Genomic DNA, 25,385 nt, shown 5'->3' with positions numbered 1-25,385 from the left:
TGTTGATACCACCAAGATGGTATGATGCAGGACATATATGTCTCAGAAATGGTATGTCATCAAATTGCCAGTTACTCTCTTCAATGTTACAATACATACATTTTACAGTATCATCGTTACTGTTGTGATTTGGTCTATAGAAGCCCATCTCTGCTAGGTCTTCAGGCTTCAAAAAGTCGATGGGCCAGTTACCATTCTCAAAAGTCTTTAGACGCTCAGCAAATGTAGGGTACATTGTGTGGCCTGCTTACAATTCTTAGTGCACATGTGTTATGTGGTCACTGACTCGTTATTTGCTCTTTATATATTCTAATGATTAGATAACCAACTCTTACATAATTATTCCAGCTTCTCGTAATTCTTCTTCAATAGAAATAATCTCATTGTCATGTGATGAATTACCTGCTGCTTTTGGCCCATGCAAAAAGAAAAGACGTTCAACAAGTTCATTTGGGTCATCCCAGTACACATAATCAGGAGGTAAATTGCTGCTATATGTCTTCCACTGTTTTACTTCTGGAACATTACCTTCTGTTTCTTTCTCATCTACAGTAATTCCTTTACCACTATGAATACTAGGTTCACTTTCCAAAGTTTCCTCACTTAGCTGACGATGTGCTTTTAGTAAATTTGCTCGAGATGATTTTCGAACTTCGCTTACATCAGACCGATTTAAATGAAGTATGCGTCGTATGATTGTTTTATATTTTATACTGTTATTAATATTAACTGGTTTATGAGCAGAATAACCTTTCTTATGGGCATTGGTAGCTTTTAAAATTTTTGCATACGTAAGAAGATCAGATTTTGTATAGCTTCTAGCTAAAGGTTTTTTTCTAAGAAGTAGATTATATAATCCTTTTGAACCATTGTATGTTACATCATTAATGATTATATCCGCTCCATCAATTACCGCTTTTTCATTCCCTATCATCCACCCATTACGGAGATCATATCTCATACCATACACTTCATCACGTTCTTTAGGAGGAATTTGCCTTAATATTGATGATACTAATGTCTCATCAGGTGAAGTGAGAATATCTGGTTTCTCATCATCTTCCACTTTTTCCTCTTGATCATATGATATAACATCGGGTGAAATAAGATTTTCTGGTTTCACTTCCTCTTTATAATGAGATGCTGTAAATGTAGGATATGAAAGTTTTTCTCTTTTACTAATAGAAACAAGTTCTCTCAGAGGATCAGAAACTGGCTTCAATTCTTCCTCCAATTGTTTTTTTCTTTTAATCTCTTTTTCCTTAAGGGATAAAAATTTTTTACGTATATTTCTTCTAGCAGACATAATTTGCCTTTTCAATTTTATATTGCGGTTTACAGCCTGTTGAAGCATTTCAAGTTATTTGTATGGTTGGCACTAGATAATGATTGAAACAGGTACTGAGGTTACATCTCATCTGAGAAATATAGTCAAATTACAGCATATTTATATTACCTCATATTCAAATTCCACATGAAGACCATAATTTCCCAATTGAAATGGGTGCGGTTGTTTAAAACTGAATTTATCTCCTTCCTTCACGCTTAAGGGTACATTTAACGCAAGCTCAGTTTCCTTGCCATTGTGTACAAATGTAATCACTTCCAAATCAGGTGATGCTGAGCATAGTTTCATAGTTCCTGTATAAGGAATATCATATTCATACTTTCCATTATGTAACAAATATTGTATAGAATTAGGATTTGTGGAAGGTATGCTATCTATGCGTAAAATGAATTTCTGACTTACTTTAGAGAGCGTTTTATCTACATATGCTTTGTTAGCTGCGTCTGTTTCTATTATTGGTTCTCGCAAATTTGCAACACGCTTATGTTGTATATCAAACACTCGATCTGTTACACCAAAGAGATCTAACATATTTATATTAGGCTGTGACATTTTAACTCGAATATTATTCTCATTTTCTAACATAGATGTTACTTTATGATCGATTTTTTTTACAATATTTTCAACATATTTCTTATTAACAGCATCATACATATTAATTGGATCCAAAACATTTTCAATTCTCATATTGTTTATATCAAGAACACCTTCCCTGACTGATAAATTATTCAGTAGTAAATCATTCTGAGGAATCTTATAGGAATCGACAAGTGGTCTGATTTTTACTTCTAACTGATTATATTTTCTATCCACATAACCCTTTGTAGCCACATCACTTGATATTAATGGATCTATGACCCCACTTAGTCGTTTACCTTTAAGTTGCATGACATTGGTTCTATCATCGGACTCTAAGAAGCTCTTGTATTTCAAGTCCATTTTTTGCTCAAACTGCTTCTTAAGCTGTATAAATGAATCATCCACATATTTCTTTGTGCTAGCATCATTATTTTCCTTAGGAGAAGAAAGGTTGCTAATGCGTATCGAGTTTAGTCTGATAGAATCACTTAAGACATCGAATGCACTTAAAACAACATTAAGTTTGTTCCAGGTAACTATATTGTCAACAAACCTTCTAAGACTAGTTATGGAACTATCAACATACTTTTTGGTAGATGCATCACTGTTCTCCAGTGGATCTCGCAAACCTGAAACACGTTTGTTTCCAAAGTTGACTGCATCATGTGAAAGATGTAGTATACTGAAAAATGATTTTAGCTGCGGAATCCATTTACTGATTGAAGCTAAGAAATTGTCAACATATTGCTTTGTAGCTACATCATTCACTGCTTGTGGTTCAGAGAGAACAAGCTGAACATTTCCAGAGGACTGCATTGTGCAAACTAAAATAAAAGTAATGCGAAGTCTTCTTAAATGCAAAAGTACTCATCAAACTTCTTGCGATAACGTCCATTGCGAATTTTATCATCTTTGCTGATAACTAAGAAACTGTGTGGTTCACTATCCCAAACTTGTTTACACAAGTTTAGAAATTGAGCATAATCCATATCTGTATTAACATGATCATTGTATACATGCCTTAAATTACACTCATCTTGTTTGAATAGTATAATCATGTTAGCATTATCTCTAATCAGTTGCTTTGGGATCCGGCTGTATGTCTGACATAGGTAAAGGCAGTCAATATCATAATGTCGCCCCATGCAAAAATAAGCCCTTATGTTGTCCTGTTTGTCGCATATAACATCATCAAAAACAAAAACTGAAGATGGTAAGGCTTTATCAGGTAAAATAACATCTTCATTGTTTGAAAATGTAAAGAATTTGATCCCTTCAAGCCCAGATAATATGTGTGTGAGAAATTTATACTTCGCTTGATGCAACGATTTTGAATATATATAAATATTCTGAAATGTTAGACCATTTTCATGAATTAGAAGATTCACTACAACGTTAGTTTTTCCACAATTTGAGGGTCCGCAAATAATGCATCGCACAGTATCTGGTAACAAATCACCATGTTTCTTCCTCTTACCATCTACATTATCAAATGAAATATTTGTAACTGGTAGTTGGAGTACATGTTTCTTCAAGCGCATGTTGGTTAAAAGTGTTACAGATGCTTGGTGTAATGTATATAAAAGTAGATTTTTCCTACCAATCTAATCATTTAATGGCTAGACACGCTCAGAGGAAGGTTGGCAGAGGTATTTTAAACACAGCTATTAACAAACTCCCTATAGAATTGCACCTACCAGGATACAATTATTGTGGTCCAGGTACCAAACTACAGAAGAGATTACAATGTGGTGATCGTGGTATCAATCCACTAGATGATGCATGTAAAGAGCATGACATAGCATACGCCACATTTCCAGATAATCTTTCACAAAGACATAAAGCTGATGAAATGTTAGCAAAGAAAGCTTGGGAACGTGTTAAAGCAAAATCCGCAAAGCTTGGTGAGAAACTGGCGGCATTAGGAGTTGCAGGAACAATGAAAGCAAAAGTTAAATTGGGGATGGGCGCAAAATATACTTCAAGGAGGAAGAAAGACACATTGAAGAAGGTTATTACAAAGGTAGGTAGAGCTATGAAGGGATTAAAGAAGAATGGGAATCTTCTTAGTACAGCTAAGATTGCTCATAAAATAGCGGTAGACAGTGTTCGAAAGACAGGAGTCGAAAATTTGCAAAAGAATAAGACTCGTTTCATACCTATTCCAAAAACAGGTGGTGCTTTACCTCTTATACCTATTTTTGCAGCTCTTTCTGCTATTGGAAGTCTTGCAGGTGGAGCCTCTGGTATAGCTAAAGCAGTTAATGATGCAAAAAGTGCCCGTAAGCAGTTGGCAGAGATGCAACAACATAATAGAAAGATTGAAGCTATAGCTTTGCAAAAGGGTAATGGCCTTTATTTAACCCCATACAAAAAGAATGGTATGGGACTTTATCTAAATAAAGGAACTAAAAAAAAAAAATTCAGTTGATCTTACCAGATCGACCTCTTACAAATATCGATTTGAGACTCTATGCAAAAAAGTTGAAAATATCTAATTTCCGAGGTGTTTTCATGAGAGACACATTACCTAAAACAGCAAAAAAATTTGAAAGTGCAATTGTGAACTTGAACACTTCAAAAGAGCCTGGATCACACTGGGTTGCATACAAAAAGAAGAATGATACTGTCTACTACTTTGATAGCTTTGGTAATCTACCACCACCTTATGAAATCTTAAAATATTTGAATCATTGCACTTTTAAATATAATTACAATACCTTTCAAGCAATTAGTAGTTACAATTGTGGTCACCTGTGTTTGAAATTTCTTTGTAAAGAATAAAAGGAGCTACAAGTGTACATACATATGCATTCACACAATGGATATTGGACAAGGTAAAACATTAATTGTTAGTGGAAAAAAATCAGTGCTGGTAACAAAATTTAATCCAGCACTGGACGTATCAAATGGTGTCTATGAAATAGCGCTTCTGAACTATTTTTCATACAATTCGATACCTAATGTTACTCCACAGAATTGCAATTTCTATTTTTCTAAACATAATGAAATATTCCAGAAGTTTGTCATTCCCACTGGTTCATACGAATTGGAAGATATTTTCTCTGAACTGTTAAAACAAACAGATGAATATAATGCAAAATTAGCAAGCTCATCTCTCAAAATTTTTCTTGACTTTGATTATGATAAACATCTTAATCGATGCAAAATAAAGCACAATGTTACACTAAACTTTGATTTAAGTAACAATCTTGGATCCCTTCTAGGATTTACAAAAGGAGTGTTTAAAGGCAATAAAGATGATCACATTATATCAATAGCTAACCATTCTGTGAATATTTAGAACATAAATGTTTTAAATATAGAATGTAATATATCAGGTGGTTCCTATATTAATGGTGAACCTTCTCATGTTATTCACCAGTTTTGGCCAACAGTAGCTCCAGGATATAAGATTGTGGAAACACCAAATTCACCCATTTATATGCCAGTCATTACAAGATACATAACAGATTTGATAATATCTATTTGTGACCAAGACGGGCAAGTTGTACCACTAGATGAAGACGAAATAACTGTTAGGCTTCACTTGAGACGAATTAAGTAATGGGAATTGTGTATAAGGAGAACTGTAATTTTAGTAATGGAAGTGGTGTCACTATCAAAAAAGTAAGAAAAACTAAAAAAAAAAAGTTTTTAACTATATACAGTAAACAGCTATTGAAGTCATTAGGGTACAAATTAGTATAAATACTATAACACCATAGATGGTAACAACACTTCTGCATGGATTGCTAAACAGTGAAAAAGGAACGATGAGCAGTATTTTGAATGTTCGTGAAACCATTACTTTCGATGATTCAATTCATCGAATTGAGAACCATGCATACAAACCGTATGGACAATCAGTATTTGGGTATAATGATTCAGTATCAATTGTCATTCAAAATGAAAACAGTTACTTATTACCTTCAGAAAGTAGATTATTCATTGAAGGAAAAATAGTAAATACGGCTAAAACTAAGGCAACTGATGCTAATTTAGGCAAAAACTGTGCACTTTTCTTATTTTCAGAACTTCAATATCGTCTTAATAATGAAGTTGTTGACCATGTTCGTAATCCTGGAATTACTACACTTCTGAAGGGAACCGCATCTTTTACACCTGATCATTCCAATATACTGTTAAATGCAGGATGGGGCTCAGTTGCAAACATCAAAGAACTTGTAGATAGTAAAGGACATTTCAACTTCTGTATTCCTTTGAAAATGATGTTTGGCTTTTGTGAAGATTATAAAAAAATTATACTGAATGCACGACATGAATTAGTTTTAATTCGTAACAGGAATGATACATCGTCCGTATTAGCAACTAAATCAGATCCGGATGTGCAAATAATACTGGAAAAAGTGTGGTGGGAAATGCCTCATGTGCATGTATCAGATAAAAATCAAATTCCATTGTGGAATATTTTGAAAAATGATAGAAGTTTAAGACTTGCCTTTCGTCATTGGGATTTAATAGAAAGCATAGCACCAGAGATTAATTTTTGGTCCTGGCAAATTAAGTTCACAACACATCTGGAAACTGCTAGATATGTAATTTTGGGTTTTCAAGTTGATAGGGAAGCCTATGACAAAGATTCTAGTATATTTGATAGTGTAGATATAACAAATTTGAAAGTGTATTTAAATTCTGTGCGATATCCAGAAGAAAACTTTCTATGTGATTTTGAAACCAAAACATTGGCTCAAGCATATGATTTATATTCAAGATTTCAGCCTTCATATTATATTTATAATGGATTAAGTAAACCACTTTTCAGTCCAATTGAATTCCATAACAACCCCATATTTGTTATTGATTGTTCACATCAAAATGAATCAATAAAATCCTCCATAATAGATATGAAGATTGAGATAGAAACAAAGAATCCTTTTAAAAGAAACACAATGGCATACTGTCTTGTAATATATGATGTTATTATTGATATGAACCCCACTACCAACCGCGTGATAAAACGTGTGCAGATATAAGCTTATAAAGTTATATTCTACTGTTAGTACTGCTCTTGTAACAGACTGTATCAAAATGAATAAGGTAATAATCATTGAATCAAGACACAATATTGTGACTTGTTTAATGGTGAACTTGATTGAGGATGCTGAAAAAATATTAAGTGTTCATACTGTACCTTATTCAGCAAGTACACTGGAAAGTCTTATAAGAACCTTGCTTCTAGCGCACAGAGAGTGTAAAACAATTGCATACTCTAGAAATCATCTGCAAATGGAAATTCTACGGTGCTTGAAGAATGTTATTCCGGATGACTTAAATCTCATACAACTTGAAGATTATGGTTTCCAAGAAGATGAGTGCGACGTTTTTATGGTGTTTCAATGGTTAAAGTCAATAAATGTTTGTAAAACTATATTTAGAATATATCTTAAACTGGGACAACCTCAGAATCTAAATGGTTTAGATTATTATCTATTTCCTGTCAAGCTCTTACCTAAGTTAATCTCAGTTCCACAAATCTTTAAACTGTTACCACAATGTATGCAAGATGATGAATATTTAAAATGTTACCAATATTGTTATCGACTTCATGCCAATGATGTTAGAGATAATTGTTAAATGTGAATGTAAGTGATAAGGTTTATTTTTTTAATAAAATACTGAACAACTTATATAGACTTACTATTTTTATTTACTTTATAAGTATACATTTTACATATCACAAGTTTTGATAATGACATATTGTGCTACACATCCGAAAGTTTTTCTATCCTATAATGTCCCCATGGTAATGTATATACACCATTTTTTTCCACATACCTTTTATCATCATCATATGTTAATGCTAATTTTCTTTGCTTTATAGTGTGTACTATATGAGAATTAGATTGAATAGTGTATTGTGTAGTCATTTTTGGTACATTATCCAATATGCAACTACGATAGTCATCAATACTTATTTCCTTCAGAGATGCACGTTTCACACCTTTCGCCTTCTTTATAGTAGAATGAGAATCAGTATCTATTACATACATTTTTGCTCTGAGACCAATAAATTCAGTTACAATCTCTCCATTAAATTCATCTTTCATTAAACCAATTACACGTTTGTTACATATTGGAATATTATATCTATTTTCGGATGAATATCCAGAGGTATCAAAAATACAATTAATGTCGGGTCTGATATCACTATACAAATCACTTGTAGATATAAGATATACAAAGCTGTCAGTATCAGTGTAACACATTTTCACTTTCTGTAGAGGATACTTTTTCAACATATAATTATAATGGAAGTTAAACATACTTGTTTTAGAAATGTCAAGGATTGTCATTCCTACCGCAATCGGTTTATCAAATACTACTGATGTTTTTGCCATTTCTATAGCAACTAAAGATTCATCGAAAATAACCCTCTTCTTAAAATTTGGTTGGGCAATATATGCTGCTGCACCATACCTACCATTCCATGAGGTTACCAATCGAACATCTCGCATTTTTCTTACATTTTGCATAGTCTTACCAAAGGTACTATTATTCATTAACTTAAAAAAGTTTTTTTCAAAATCGTTTTTAGCTTGAATCCTTTTTCTTGTGTTGATTTCAATATATGGTTTCATCCATGCCTTCTGAGAAAATGATAGAATTCTGTGAATCTTTTCTAATTCAAGACCTAAAGAGAGGCTTTGTTTAAGATTTCTGTAATGTAAAACATATTTCGTTTTATCATAAAGTGTACACATTAATCTAGGTGGGGCTTTACTATTACTCTTAGGAGATTTCATTTTCTCAGGGCACAAAGGAAAATCTTGATGTTGGTCATGACATTTTTTGGGATACTTCAGATCAACTTCTAATATGTATCCAACATCAGCTTCATCCAATACATTCATTACATTGAATGTTTGTACCTCATCTGCTGTTAACCACTTAAAATTACCAACAGGTAAGTATTGCATCATTGCCCACCCATACAGATTATTTACATCAAAATACCCAATGAATGATTCTACCTTAGAAGAATCATAACTCTTCATATACTTGTTATTAGCTACAGCATGTCTGTGTGAGCAATGAACAATACCTCCTCTGATTCCTCTTTCAACAAATTGTAATTGGGTTACATCTGTAATTAACTCCAATATTACATTTGTAGATTTAAGAAGAGCATCCCAAGCTAAACCTGGTGATGTTACATAATGAGCAGGATCTAATTTATATGTATCAAGACATAATTTTCTGAAATTTTCAAATACATCTGCAAGCAATAGAACATCAGATTTTAAGTATATATCTGAATAATCTCCAATAGTTTTACATTTAAAAAGAGCCCATACATCATATGCACGTTTATACTCTAAGTGTGATACAGTTTCACCAGTTAGAAGACTTTGGAAATGTTCTCTCTGTGGTAGTTTTGTTTCTTGCAATTTCATTTCATCAGTGATATACTCATATGGGAATATACCTTTCTGACATACTAAACTGAACTGATTTTCATCATTAAAATATTTTCTTGTTAATTGTAAAGAGCATTTATCCATATATGAGACACATTTTTCTAATGAACAAGCTAAAAAATTTAGAGAGTCTATAAATCGGTATTTAATGAAGCCAAATGATTTATCACCTATTACTTTTTTCACATATTTTGTAAATGACTTGTATTTTTCAGTATTTGTAGGTATTAAGGTGACACGGCTTTCATTCTTTTTTGAAATTTCTTTCTCCTCATCAGATACCTTGCATTCACATAAATCTTTTATAAGAAAGTGAGCATCATAGTTCGTTAAGTTATGGAATATTACTGGTATTATCACACTAGGCTTATAATTTAAATTACAAGATTGATGTGCTGCTCCACGAAATTTTCCAGTAAAATGACAATGATCCTTGACTCTTACATCAGTTGTAAGGAAGTGTTTTTTACATATATGGCATGTTTTAGCGTTTTCAAAGAACTCTTTGTCCTGATCATTCATCTGTAATTGCTTTTTATTCTTAAAGTACTGTAATATATTGTCCGAAATTGCATTTAGATTATCAGTAAACCACTTCATACAATCTAACCCTCTATACAAGTAAAAATTGGAATATTTTTCATCATGAGTACAATGTACATACATTGCAACACTGTATGGAACATGAACATGAACAGGTTCTGAATGAGATCTCTCACTACTTTGAGAACATGTTGTGAGAGGTTGTAACATACATTCAATATCACCATAAATAACAAATGGTACCTTTTCCTTATTGCAGTAGTTTTGAAATTGTATAGTTTTAGTTTCTTTACTTGGCATTACTGTTCTCACAGCCTGAAATTTAATACAATCTTCCAAATGCACCTTCAGTTTATCCTCTGTGTAAAAGTAACACAAACATCTTTCACAGAAGTGAATCGATTGTTTATGGCTTGTTAGTGAAGATCTCATCAAACGAGATAGATTGGTTATGCAGTAGAAGTGATAAATATTAGAAAAATCAGTTTGAAGTACTAATAGATTTGCATGCCTATTATATCTTTGTTTGCTTATATGTATAGGTACAAAATTAAACTCTTTATTTTGAGTAATATTTTTCCTTGCAACCATCCAATCACCATTATCATACTGAATTCCATAGACATTAACTGATATACCTGGATTCTGCCTCTCGAATTGAGTAAGATATTTAAACTCCATTGGAAATGGAATTCCAGTAAAATTAAGTTCATTTTCAAATTTTTTATAATTAGACAACTTATATTTATTCTGTTTCACTGGATACAAAGCACATAACACTGCCCATTTAAAACATTCATTATCACTGCTATGTATGCTAACTACTGCTCTCTTGTCTCTAATTACATCAGGCAATTCATGATTCCCCCCAACTCGAAAGCCTTTATTTACATTAAGATTTACACAAAGCTTTACAATTTCCTTTAATGCTAAACCTGAATCTCTCTCTTGAAATGAATCAAATTTTTTCATGATTGCCTCCACAACATGTTCTGTGTACCATGCATATATATCATCAGAAATAAAAAACTCTTTATTTTTAGAAGAAATATAAATTTCCTTTTCCTCAGCAGATATTGGTGAGAGGAATATGCACAAAAGAGAACAATTGATTTTCAAAGCCTGATGTTTTGTTTCAACATTTGTTTTAAACAATGGAAAACACCTTTCCAAAAAAAGTCGTGGGTCTTGAATGTTATGATTATATATTTCACCAGTACAAATACGTTTTCGGAATGCTGATTGTCTATCAGTCCATTCTAATTCTACATCTGCTTGCTCACTTCTTCGCTTTTGCGGTAGAGCACTAGTAGCCATGCCCCCACAGTTTGTACAGTCTATCTGTACCGAGAAGTAATTGCTTACAATTTGAATATACACACTTGATTTCTCTGTTTGAGAAATCTGTTTTCAAATGATACTCTGCTTCACATTGGTCATATCTACAGAACACAGAATCTGATATCGAAGATGTCTGTAATATATATAACAATTCTTTGAAGTAGTGTACTCCAAGTTCTTTTGGATTGAATACGAAAAGTTCAGTCTCATAAGTACACTGGAGTTTGCTGTATCTCAGATAAGCTAAGTAATGCTCACCTTTACAGAACTTGTCATTTATTTCTTTCAAAATTACTTCTTCCAGAAGCCTTTTATATTCTAAAAAATTGTTACTGACACTGTGTAATCTAAATCTGAAGTTGAGTGTATCCTCATCTTTAAGTTTTCTATCACACCCATCATCCACAAAACTGTTGACATCTACAACCTTCACATTCCCATGTGCACATACTTTATTAAATTCTAAAGACATTTTTCTTCTTTCTAAACGCAAAGTAATTAGTCACACTATAAAACACTCTACAAGACACACTATAAAACACACTATAAACACTCTTCTTAGTCTACACAAAAACTAACTGTGTCCATATTATTTTCCTCAACTCTTCCAGTATATGTTAAATGAACTTTTCCACTGTTGAGGTACTCCAAATCTTCATCGCTCATCTTAGAAAACCGAGTAGGAAGAAAGACTTTTGTGCTTTCTAATTCCACAAGCACCGCTGGACCAAAGGGTGTAGTAACCCTTTTTGCTCGTAGTATTATGAACTTCTCATTTATAGGTAATGTTGACAACCTCGTTGTTGCCTTCTGTATGCTAGCCCCACTGCCAAGAGCATTAAGGTTCTGCAATGAAGGATTCCTATCTTAAGATATAATATAAACTATTTCATGTTTATGTTGATGCTTAACTATGCTTAAAGCAATACATATACTTACATTTTGGTAGGTCTTTGAAGCAAGATCAATAACACAGCTATTGACTTGTAGAACTCTAACTTCTCTGATCTGTGAATGAGCTTATATACACACTCCACCAGGATATCTCTAAAGTTCCACTTTTTTGACTTAAAAGGTTATCCAGAAGGTTAGAAGATGTAATGCTTTGCAGCTTCTACAAAACTAAAAGGTTATCCATTAGGTCAATGTGCTGAAATGTGACATCAGCATGCAGGCTGATGAAATTTGTGTCCCACGCAGAGGGTTATCCATAGGTCAACAGTCTAGCAGCCTTAATTATAACTGAAAGCCAGCTAATTAATCGATGTGATACCAACCAGTTGGCAAACGAAATGTTTACAGATTATCCATCAGGTCAACAGCTTGAATTGTGATGTAAGCTTGCTGGCTGATGAAATTTTACCCTATGCAAAGGGTTATCCATAGGTCAGCGAGCTAGTAGTCTTAATTACTCCCAGTGTCTGCTAATTAAACGATATGCGATTCTGGTCTGTCTGATAAACTTTTACCACATGCACAGGGTTATCCATAGGTCAACAGTCTAGCAGCCTTAATTATAACAGAAAGCCTGCTAATTAATCGATTTGATACCGGCCAGTTGGCTAACGAAATGTTTACAGATTATCCATCAGGTCAGCATCTTGAACTGTGACCTCAGCCTGCTGGCTGATGAAATTTTATCACATGCAAAGGGTTATCCATAGGTCAGCGAGCTAGTAGTCTTAATTACACCCAGTATCTGCTAAATAAACGATATGCAATACTGGTCTCTTGGCTGACGAAATGTTTACCACAAGCATAGGGTTATCTACATAGGTCAATAAAACTAATGATTTGTTAACTCCGTGAGGAAACACCCTTTGAAAAAGGTTATTCATAGGTCAGCGAGCTGGTGGTCTTAGTTCCAACCAGCAACTCATAATTAATCGATAAGTGGTATCAGTCTGTTGCCTAACGAAATGTTTAGCGTATGCAAAAGGTTGACAATAGGGTCAACACACTGCTTAAAAATACTCAGCTCTTTATTATATAGCCAGCCCTTGGAAGAGGGAATAAAGTGGAAGCTATTTACGACATTGCAATGAGCTAAAGGCGTTATATTTATTTATCTGTAAATTATCTCCTCAACCAAACTAAAATGTATTTATACCACAAATTTGTGAAGCATATTAGTCAGTTCACTCTTCACCATTCTGGTGTGTGTGTGTGTGTGTGTGTGTAAACTTCTTTCAAGATGTATACTGTAATCTTTGACTGTCAAGGCTTCAAGACATGTGCGAATGAATTTGTTCCTAAGGACTTAGCATTCCAAATGCTGTGCGATGATGGAACAGTGTTTACCTCTGGAAGCTACATTCTTCAATGTACAACACCGCATTATGAACTTGATATCGAATCAGCAAAATGGTTGGCAGAGAACCATCACCACTACAACATTAATTCAGTTGGAGTCTCGCTAGATAGTGCATTAAACTCCATCAAATCAGTGGTACCAACAAACTGCATTGTACTTGTTAAAGGTACTGAAAAAGTGAAATGGGTAAGAGAGTTCTTACCTGACTGCCTAATAACTAATGCGGAGGAGAAAGGCTGCCCTTCACTACATGCTCTACGTATGCTGAATGGTATTGGCAGGTACCAACCAGTAACTGCGAAATTGAACACAAATCTGCTGGTGAAGTGGTACAAAGAGTACTACTTAAAAAATGATGCCAAACAGTGTGGTGTAAAGAGTGTGATGGACCCATACTAAAACAGGCAAGTGTGAACTGATAGACAATTGTGAATCCTGTGAAAACTGTGAAGCTTATTTTCATTTCCTAGTATTCAGACCTTTTTTGTAAATGCTTTAAAAATTGCTGATGTGTTGTTTGATGGTGTGCATCTGTGGTATAACTATTAAGAACTTGAAGAAGCAGTTGTTCGTTTAGTATATCTTTAAAACATAACTGTAATTTTATATAATTCTTTAAAAAAACTGTAATTTTATATAATAAAATTACATGTTATGTTACTGTAATCCAACTGTTATGTTTTCTATCAAAACCTAACCATTTCACAAATGCTTTATTTCCTTTCCTGTACAATACTTTCTCTACTAGATAAGTATTGGGGTATTTTGTTTTTTGTAATTCATGACCATAAAACGCACCAGCAATATTATTTAGTTCAAAATCTTGCAGAGTGTATGTCCTAGGATTTGTTTCTTGGACTCCAATTATCTTAAATATTTCTGTAGACCAATTTGGTGTGTATCCTTTATCAAAAATGGCTTTGTTTTTACTGATTCTTACGAACTCTCCTACTTTAAATTTCTGCTTTGATTTGTCTATGGTACGTATTTTATTATATACTGTGGATAAAAGGTGATTATCATTAACATCGCAAGGTTGCATCTTAATTGTGGAATGCTTTGTTCTATTATATTTATCAATTAAATGTGGTAGAATGTTAATCCACCTGTAAGAGTCTGTAGCTGTAAATTCTTTAAACATTAGTCCTTTTAATGTTCTGTTGAAACGTTCAACAACTGAAGCCTTCAGATTGGAATAAGTAGAATAATGATGGATGTTAAGTTGCAGCATTAACATTTTAAATTTTGAATTATAGAATTCTTTTCCAAAATCTGTTTGTAAAAATGCGGGTACTCTCTCACTGTGTTTGTACAATTTCTTGATAGCTTTTGTAACTTCATCTCCAGACTTGGTCTTTAAAGCAACTGCCCAAGCATATTTCGAGTACACATCAATCAGTGTTAGTATATACTTGTAACCTGAATTGTATTTAGAATATGCACTCATTTCCACTAAATCAGCTTGATGCAAGTCATCAAGTCCTTTGGCAATAACTGCTCGCCTAGGATACACTTTTCGAGCACTACGATGGAGCTCATTAGCAATGGCACGTTGTGTCATATTGAGTTGTGTAATTAGAGAAAAGTGATGTCATTTACACATGTCTGATGTTCTTTATACGTGCAGAATATATGAAAAAATTCAATGTCACTTCAGTGTGTGTGTGTGTGTGTGTGTGTGTGTGTGTGTGTGTGTGTGTGTGAATTTTACGTAAGGTCAGTGCCATCAAGTACGTCACCATGCCATCATCGTGACTTAACAAAATATAGCTATGTAGGTTGTGGCACTGTCAACACTATCACAGTGAGCTAAAGACGTCATATTATGTAAGGTCAGTATCAAAACATGTGGAAATAAGGTCAACGCTGTTGGCAAAAGTCCACCAAGTATATCATAACTTCATAAAAAAATTTTTGCAGTGAGCTAAAGATGTCATATTATGTAAGGTCAGTATCAAAACATGCGGAAATAAGCATGACGTCATTATGACGTCATAGTTACGTCATTATGACGTCATAGATAGGTTGAGAATGTGATGTCATAATTACATCATTATGACATCATCATTACGTCATTGTGACGTCATCATTACGTTGTTGTGACGTCAGAGATAGGCTGCGACGTCGCTGGTGCTTGAAGCCCCATTGCTCCACTACTAATTCCTATGGGACCAAAGTGCTAAGGTCATCGGTCCCTAGACTTACATACTACGTAAACTAAGTTAAGCTAAAGACAACACACACACCTATGCCCGAAGGAGGACTTGAAACTCCAGCAGGAGTGGCTGCCCTATTCGTGACATGGCGCCTCTAACCGCGCGGCCACTCCGCGTGGCCCGTCTCCTATTCTTGCGGTGATTATTTTGCTGATTTCCCCGCTTCTTGCGTTGTAAAAGCCGCATGCCACTGAGCACACGGAGCATAACGTCCCATGGACACTGTACTCACGCATATTGATTGAAATTATATAGTTTGTGGCAAAGATGTAGATCCATTACGAGTGTAAGGAAATGTTTACTGCCACCTCTAAACCACTGTTACGTTCGTGCAAAAAGACATCTCTGTGGAAATGCCATCCACCAAAGAATTTCATTGACTGATTTCTTTTTAATGGCGATTGCTAATAATGTGTCAGCAAAATGATCCACAATAATTTTAAATCTCATATATGACCTATTAGAGGCCAGTGTTTAACATGGCCATTTTTTCAAACCGCCCCCTTCCAAAATAATTTCTGGTATATAACCTAAAATTTACCATGAACTCAAATAAAATCCTACTACAATTCGTCACACGTATATCAGTTATTCCCAAACTGATCGTTAGAGTTTCGTCTACGTATCTGTATTTATTGAAATGACACACGCATAATTGACCCGTAACGAAGTACCGTAATGCTGTTAAATGTTATGGCACACAAACACGCCCATAGACATGGCACTTTACAATGAGAATTACTTTATATCCAGCGACTGCATCGCATAATTAAATTGAGACTATTTCAAACAGATGATAATACTGTAACCTTCATATTTTACTTATCTACTGCTTCCAGCGTACAAAACTCACGAGGACAGGAACCAATACAGCACTGCACGAATTACGAGACTACGTGTCGACGGCCGAGCATACACGAAATGAATTAATGATCCATTGTTTAACAGTGTCGATGTTTTTCAACTTTTCTCATCAAATATCGATGCTAGCCACGTTGTTTAAGGATGAAATCTAAATGTTTCGAATATAAATACACTCTTGGAAATTGAAATAAGAACACCGTGAATTCATTGTCCCAGGAAGGGGAAACTTTATTGACACATTCCTGGGGTCAGATACATCACATGATCACACTGACAGAACCACAGGCACATAGACACAGGCAACAGAGCATGCACAATGTCGGCACTAGTACAGTGTATATCCACCTTTCGCAGCAATGCAAGCTGCTATTCTCCCATGGAGACGATCGTAGAGATGCTGGATGTAGTCCTGTGGAACGGCTTGCCATGCCATTTCCACCTGGCGCCTCAGTTGGACCAGCGTTCGTGCTGGACGTGCAGACCGCGTGAGACGACGCTTCATCCAGTCCCAAACATGCTCAATGGGGGACAGATCCGGAGATCTTGCTGGCCAGGGTAGTTGACTTACACCTTCTAGAGCACGTTGGGTGGCACGGGATACATGCGGACGTGCATTGTCCTGTTGGAACAGCAAGTTCCCTTGCCGGTCTAGGAATGGTAGAACGATGGGTTCGATGACGGTTTGGATGTGCCGTGCACTATTCAGTGTCCCCTCGACGATCACCAGTGGTGTACGGCCAGTGTAGGAGATCGCTCCCCACACCATGATACCGGGTGTTGGCCCTGTGTGCCTCGGTCGTATGCAGTCCTGATTGTGGCGCTCACCTGCACGGCGCCAAACACGCATACGACCATCATTGGCACCAAAGCAGAAGCGACTCTCATCGCTGAAGACGACACGTCTCCAATCGTCCCTCCATTCACGCCTGTCGCGACACCACTGGAGGCGGGCTGCACGATGTTGGGGCGTGAGGGGAAGACGGCCTAACGGTGTGCGGGACCGTAGCCCAGCTTCATGGAAACGGTTGCGAATGGTCCTCGCCGATACCCCAGGAGCAACAGTGTCCCTAATTTGCTGGGAAGTGGCGGTGCGGTCCCCTACGGCACTGCGTAGGATCCTACGGTCTTGGCGTGCATCCGTGCGTCGCTGCGGTCCGGTCCCAGGTCGACGGGCACGTGCACCTTCCGCCGACCACTGGCGACAACATCGATGTACTGTGGAGACCTCACGCCCCACGTGTTGAGCAATTCGGCGGTACGTCCACCCGGCCTCCCGCATGCCCACTATACGCCCTCGCTCAAAGTCCGTCAACTGCACATACGGCTCCCGTCCACGCTGTCGCGGCATGCTACCAGTGTTAAAGACTGCGATGGAGCTCCGTATGCCACGGCAAACTGGCTGATACTGACGGCGGCGGTGCACAAATGCGGCGCAGCTAGCGCCATTCGACGGCCAACACCGCGGTTCCTGGTGTGTCCGCTGTGCCGTGCGTGTGATCATTGCTTGTACAGCCCTCTCGCAGTGTCCGGAGCAAGTATGGTGGGTCTGACACACCGGTGTCAATGTGTTCTTTTTTCCATTTCCAGGAGTGTATTTCGTTTGCATGCCTAGTTACGGTACTACCAGATCGCGATTGTTGGCGGTGATCGAACACAAAAGAACTATCGGGCTGAATTTGACGGGATTTGTTCATCCGGAAGTACGCCCTCTGTTTCAAGACATTGTGAACAGATAGTACGTATCTGTCTGTGTATTGAAAGGCCCCTTACTTCAAATTAGCGCATGAAAATGGACATTTCTTTTGAGACTAAAAGCAGTGAGCCATAGCACTAATGGACGAAATTCCGCAGGTGTTCCTCCGTTTCGCTACAGTCTTCTGACGTTGCACTTGCTTATACAGGTAGGCAACAACCTTGCAAACAGCCCTACAAATCTTCTGACAGTCAATTTTCTTTTGAAGTTCAGTTAAACACTATTTCTTGCCTAAGTATTTCAGCTTCATTTTCATTGTAAAGAATTGAAATAGGCTACTTGACGAAAATTTGCAGTAACTGGTCAACTCAGCGAAGTCAGAAAAATCAGAAGGGCCATTTAGCAATATTAGTTCTTGAACAACAACATACGGAGGTGACAGAAGTCATGCGACACCTCTTACTATCGTGTCGAACTCCTTTTACACGGCGTGGTACAGAACTCGACGTTGCATGGACTCAAGAAGTCGTTGGACGTTCCTAGCAGAAATAATGACCCATGCTGTCCTTACAGCCGTCCATTATTGCGCAAGTGTGGTCATTGCAGGATTTTGTGGACAAACTGACCTCTCGGTTATGTCCCATAGATGTTCGATGGGATTGATGTGGGACGACCTGTATCGCCAATTCATTTGCTGGAATTATCCAGAATGTTGTTCAAGCCAATTGCGAATAGCTGTGGGCCAGTGGCACAGCGCGTTATCATTCATAAAAATTCCATCTTCTTACGGAACATGAGTCCGTTAATGACTGCGAATGGTCTTCAGGTACCCGAACGTAACCATTTCCTGTCAATGATCCGTTCAGTTGGAGCAATGGACCCAGTCCATTCCATGTGAACATAATCCGCACCATTATGGAGCCACCAACAGCTTGCGCAGTGCCTTGTTGACAACCTGTGTCCATGGCTTCGCACACTCGAAGCCCACAATCAACTCTTACCAGGGCACGGTTTTCCCGTAGCCTGCAGTCCAACTGATATGGTCACGAGCCCAGGAGAGGCACTTAAGGCGATGTCGTGCTGTTAACAAAGGCACTGATGTCAGTCGATTGCTATCACAGCCCATCAGCGCCAGATTTCGCCGGACTGTCCTAACTAATTCGTTCGTCGTACGTACCACACTAATTTCTGCAGTGTTGCTTGTCTGTCAACACTGACAACTCTGTGCAAACACCGCTACTCTCAGTCGTTAGGTGAAGACCTTCGGCCACTGCGTTCTCCATTGTGAGAGGTAATGTATGAAGTTCGGTATTCTCGGCTGGAACTAGGACTACTGAACTCCCGCATGATTTCCGAAATGGAACATCCCATGAATCTGGCTTCAACTACCATTCCGCGTTCAATGTTCATTAATTCCTTTCGTGTGGCCACAGATATGTCAGAAACCAAATTAAATTTGAAACAAATGAGCCCTCGGTCACTATTACTTTTAGTATTATTGACCAGGTTTCAGCACTTCTAAGAGTGCCTTCACCAGAATTAAAACAATTAAAATGGCCTGTAACATGGTTAAAAATTTATAGGAAAATTTTTATATAAAATGTGTAAGTACTGACTAACAATAAAAGGCAGAGGCAGTACTTACATGTCACATATGAAATAATTAACAGGCCAGAAAGGTTTTAGTCACAAAAATATAAAAAGGAATGCGTGAAGGCGAGCCACTATGGGCTGCTCGTACCTGAACAGCCACAGCCACCTTTTCACATAAATTACCTGAGTACAAAATATTAGCTCCGCCAATGTACTGCCCTTTTATACACGATGCTTTCGCCATCTATACATGTGCATATCGCTGACCCATGACTTTTGTCTCTGCAGTCTTTGTTGATGAAGGTTCTTCTGCGAGTTAGTAGTTATTTCCTTCTTTTTTAGGATGCCATCAGTTTCTCTGTTACGTAAGAGTGACGTCTCCTCTGCCCTTATTATGCGCAACAAAATCGGAATTCAGAAGAAGGACAGAATTTCCAGAAAACAGTGTAACTATGCAGATCGTAAGCGGACACTGTCGTTACGTGCCAAGATATTCAAATGAGCGCGTGTATACGGAATGAGGTGGTCACGGTGCGCTGTAAGGACCTGACAGCTTAAGCCCCTTTGTTTTATGGAGGACATGAAGAGCTCGGCGCGAAATAAGCTTTAGGGAAAGAGAGAACACACGCCTGCAGGGCGTGCGAGGGGTGCCGCGTCCCTGAGGGAGACGGATGCGCGCGCATCGTATTAGAATAAGTCCCGTCCTTACGGGGCTCCGCGGCGGCCGCGGATACGAAAACAAATGAGGGGAATTTTTCAGCGGGCGAGATTCCGGCGTGGCTGCGGCTGCCCGGGGGTGGGCAGTTAACCCGCGCTGCGCCGCCGCCCCGGGGGGCCGTAACGGCGGCTCGGCCTGAATATTCATACTGGGTGCCGGGGGCGGCGGAACGGCGGAGGCCGGCAGCGGGCGGGAGCGCCCACCTGCCAGAGCACGTGGTCTGGGGCGCGGAGGCCGCGTCACAGCCGCTGGTTGCCTACTTTAAATACATTAACGTTATTAAAAATAGAACAACGTAATTAGCACAGTGCCGTTTATCACAATGATAGCAACACACATTACTTGTCCTTCAAGCTGTATATTATATCTTACAGTTAACTCATAGTAGTCTGCCTGAAAACTGAAGAGCGAAAAGCTCTTTTGACGGTGGAAGTCGCGTTATCCGGAAAACGCGTCTGTCATACAGAACATAAGGCTACGGCAACAACGGCACTGAGAAAGGTCGACAGGCTTCTTCGCCAGTAGCCGCGCAATAAAATCATACAACATTATTGGATAGGAGACCACAAAGTGCAGGTACAGTCACCTATGGGGAGAGCTTTTACTATCCTTCACACATAATGCCAACTTTCCTTCACGAACAGTGGGAACTGTAAGTTGAAGTGCATATAGGAATGTGTAATGCGGTGTCATGTTTGTGTCGGATGATGAGAGAAGGGTGAGGATGAAACGCAGTTTCGGCACATAGTGTACTGCTCTCGCGTAGCACCAGGAATGCCGCCGAGTTTAACGTCCCCATCCGACAGAAGAGTCACAGTACAGAAGTCTGAAATTTAATCCAATAGATTGGCGCAAAGGCTGGTGATAGGGGACTTCCCACCACCACCCCTCATCCTCTTTCCTGTAAAGGCAAAGGGGAAGCCACCAATAACCCACGGGCACCCAGTTGGATGTCCCTCCATGTACTGGCCGTCCCAGACGTTCCTTTATCTCAGTGATCTGCCGACAACCAGTGTATTTATTGTGGCAAGGATGGTGGCAAATCGCCCGATAAAACTGGTTGACAGCTTGGTTGCAGTGCGCCCGCATTCCTCCACCACTTCTCAGCAGGGTGGATGCGACGATGTGTCTCTGTTTCGAGAGAAATCTTGCATTGTGGGGTTTGCTATAAAAATGACACGGAACGCGTGTGAATTAACAATATCTGTTTAGAGAAGAATGCGGAGAAAACCACATATTCTTTCGTCAGTTATTGGATCAACCACACTAGTTTTCTAAACATACAACAATGAAGAGAGAAAAGTTTTATTACAGCCTAGAGGTGATTCGTCGTAAAATTGTGTGGCGTATGTAACTGTGAGGGTAGGAAGTGGCTGGCGCTTATTTGTGCGCAAACCCTTAATAGTATCTTAGTGTATTTATTAAGCAGTTTCAATAACTCATAACGCATACAAAAGGTAATACAAGCAAAGTTTTCAGCAACCAATTAACGAAAATGCAAAACTTAATATCTAACTCAGCAGAACATACGACAAAACAATCTGCACCTTTGAATCTCACCAACTTCACAATAAAAGGGATATGAAATATTGTATCGCAAATAATTACAGTACATTAAAAAGAGATATAGGGAACAGACAATAATCACTCTTCGACAGAATAAAAGAGCCTGCAACAAGCTGACACCATATATAACATTGAATAAGCAATTAACACGAAAGTGAAAATCAGGAATAGAATATACCACAAGTTACGTTTTACGGGGCACAACAAATGAGAAGAACAAAACAGCGAGTGCTAGTAATAAGGAGAGACTATAATTTCACTGAATACAACAACATTAAAATTAAGTTTTCCCTCTTTAGTAAACTAACCCCTACAGCGTCCTCACCATAGGTGAAAGCTGTGATCTCTTGCTAACTTAATTTTGACAACACAGATACATTTGACTCCTGTACGAGACTGGTCTGATCATAACCATCACAATTTCCTTTGGCTGTATTAGCTGAAAACATACAACAACCAACAATACTTGACTCCTGGCGACGCCACGTTTCCTGGATCTACGAAGACAGGCACCATCTGCAGCTTCAGACCAAATCGATGCGCCATGTTGACAGCAAGCCACTGCCTGCCCCGAGCGCAAGTCCAACACGCTGCCTTGATGATATGATACATGGCGTTCTGTTTCACCATGTCCTGCTGGCTGCTCTGTCAGTAAGTTGCTAGCTATTTCAACTTCTAGCTGGCTCCCTTGATACTCCTCTATGCTGCGACTGCCTCAGACAACGACAGTAGCGGCCCAGTCCCCTATCTACATGAGGCTGCTATCATAGCCTTGTCATTGTGCCTGATATGCTGAGACATCAACCTTGTCCAGCGTGCCATGGATTGCCAGGCACTGGAAGAAAATGCTTGCTGTTGCTGCCCACAAGCCACCAGCACTTCGTACGAATGATAGGTGATTGAAAAGAATTTTAATACTGTAGAAATTGAATTATATTTTACAGTTGATTGCATTTTGTATGAAAAAATTTCTTTTGATGAATTCAAAGAATAGTATGAAGATGAAATTTCAACCTGATACAATTTACAATTGTGTCATTAATTATTCCCATTCATAAGTGAGGTTTGTCCAATGTGTACTTGTCAGTGGGATGCGCAGTGCTCACCTGAACTGTGGTGGCCGATGATGGAGCTATGAGAAGCTGCAGTGGAGTGGTGGCAGTATGAAGATTGCCAGCAAGAAGGCAATACGAGGGCTGAGTATCTGAAAAGACAGAAAGTTCGCGCAGCAGAGGACTATAGGCAGCCTGGTGCAGCCTGGGATTGGGCCTTGCAGTGATTTGCTTTAAACATGGTCCCTCGGATCCTGTCTGGGCCAACGAACGATTCTTGACGTCTTTGATCAAAATAAACCGGCGCTCACAAGATACAACCTAACATAGTCGTGGTTTGTGCTCGACCACAAAGGTTTTGGAAGAGGTTGTGGCAGTTGTGTTCGGGACAAAATTTCGGCTGTGCAGACTCCTGTGGCTACCTAGGTTTCAGCTAAGTTGGGCTTGTTATTATAGTGCCAAATGGCAAGGCCACTGCAAGGGCTAGTGTGTTACACTACTTGATCTGTAAAATTTTTTGTAAAATGCGCTCAATGAATTGTCTGTTCTGTCTTTTACTGCAGACATTGGGTGACTTCTTGATCTGTTATTGTAGGCTCTGGTCATTAGTCGAAATCTTGGGTCAGTGTGTTTTTATCATTGTTTTGCTGTTCCTTTTCTTAACTGTTTGCATTAGCATAATTTTGGGGTTGTGGAGTGTAGACTTTCGCTGGGCTTCTTTTTAGATATTGTCTTCTAAGTTACTGTACGAGTATTTCATCCTTTCTTGTCATTCCCTTACAACTAGCAAAATTCATTATGGTATGTTGGTATATTGTTTTGCAGCCTCCTTATTGTTATAAAGCTTAAGATGTTCTGAGTAGCAGAGGAGTTTCCTCTTTACTATATTGTACTACACGTTACGGTTTGTATATTTATGATTTGGGTGGTAGTTATTTTTCTTGCGCTCTGAATTGTTGAGTTTTGTTGTCAATAAATGCATTTAAAGCTTGTCCAGGGCTTACGATCACACAAGACCCAGCCGCTTTCAGCTGCCACCATTTCTTGCGCTACACAAATAGCGATCCCAAAATACAAGTTCCGAAATATATCCTTCTTTATTTTCTTAAACTTAACAGTTTCTGATAATGCATCTTTTTTATTTGAATTCCACCAACCGCCAACCCCCGTCCGAAGTCTGTGCGTTCGGCTTTGAGATCAGTTTCAATTACACTGAGGTCATGCACGAACTGGAGTGCAGTTATGAAAACATCGGAGATCATCAGTCGATGTCGATCGTCGGGGGATGCCCCAGGATGTTGATGTTCCTGTGACCACAGAATGACTTTCTCGTGTAACAGAACATTAAAGCGTGTAATGTTTTACGTAGATTCTTCTTGTATCCGTTTCTTGTGTTATAATAATTACTAAATTATGTATTCCGTACAGTGCAGACGCTTTTAGTATATCTGCGCACTGAAACGGCACTGATTCGATTCAAAAGCCGCTCTGCAGAAGAGCCGGCATAATGTGGGAAACAGTCCATAGGAGCTCCTTGTGGCGTGTGAGCGTTACCAGGGTGTGGACACATCTGCTTGCTTCAGTTGCAAGCGAAATGTACCTTAGGTGCTATTCTGTAGTGTACTTTATTGTCACTACCAATTATTCTAGCTCCAAAACTGAGCCGTGAGCTAGTTAATTAATCAATAACACGTCTGTCTTTTATTCTGAACTTACCCTTACCCCATCAGGCATTATCCACGTTCCATATCTCCTAGCTGACGCAGTCTACAAGCACTTTTCCTTCTGAGAACTTATTATGCCATAATTAAGTGCTCTTATACAATTTTTACTTTAGAATTTTCTTCATTTACAATTATTACTATTATTTTATTATTATTGTTACTATCAGTAGCACCAGTTCTATTATTAATACTAATGCTGAGCAAGTATTGCTATTCTTAATCATTTTACTGACAGTGAAATTACGAAAATATATATTCAATCAAATCAATATTTAATTACTGTTATTATCGTTATAATGTTTGATAATGTTTGGAATAGAAAAGCAACTGGAATCACTCAATAGAGGAAAGTCCACTGGACCTGACGGGATACCAATTCGATTCTACACAGA

General features: G+C 38.0%; 1 protein-coding gene across 1 annotated transcript; it reads right to left on the bottom strand.

The window, feature by feature from the left end:
* Window positions 1–331: 331 nt before the first annotated feature.
* On the bottom strand, window positions 332–12,237 carry LOC126481963 (uncharacterized). The gene is made up of 5 exons (XM_050105927.1): window positions 12,193–12,237; window positions 8,180–12,099; window positions 2,481–2,609; window positions 1,751–2,381; window positions 332–1,261 (listed from the first exon to the last, which is right to left on the bottom strand). Exons 2-5 carry the CDS (start codon window positions 11,227–11,229, stop codon window positions 332–334), a joined length of 4,740 nt encoding a protein of 1,579 aa, XP_049961884.1. The 5' UTR covers window positions 11,230–12,099; window positions 12,193–12,237.
* Window positions 12,238–25,385: the final 13,148 nt, after the last annotated feature.

The sequence above is a fragment of the Schistocerca serialis genome, chromosome 5, assembly GCF_023864345.2.
Source record: "Schistocerca serialis cubense isolate TAMUIC-IGC-003099 chromosome 5, iqSchSeri2.2, whole genome shotgun sequence".
Taxonomy (NCBI): Eukaryota; Metazoa; Arthropoda; class Insecta; order Orthoptera; family Acrididae; genus Schistocerca; species Schistocerca serialis.
Note: the sequence above shows the minus strand (reverse complement) of the source record. Positions and strands in the feature narration are given on the sequence as shown.

What these genes read in the sequence shown, in the direction of transcription:
- LOC126481963 (XM_050105927.1), bottom strand. Translation starts at nt 11,229, where the DNA reads ATGGCTACTAGTGCTCTACCGCAAAAGCGAAGAAGTGAGCAAGCAGAT. An exon ending in TATAATTATATGTTGAAAAA is followed by an intron (nt 2,610 to 8,179) that starts GTATCCTCTACA and finishes ATCATTTTTCAG; the next exon opens with TATACTACATCTTTCACATG. An exon ending in TCCATAACTAGTCTTAGAAG is followed by an intron (nt 2,382 to 2,480) that starts GTTTGTTGACAA and finishes GATACGCATTAG; the next exon opens with CAACCTTTCTTCTCCTAAGG.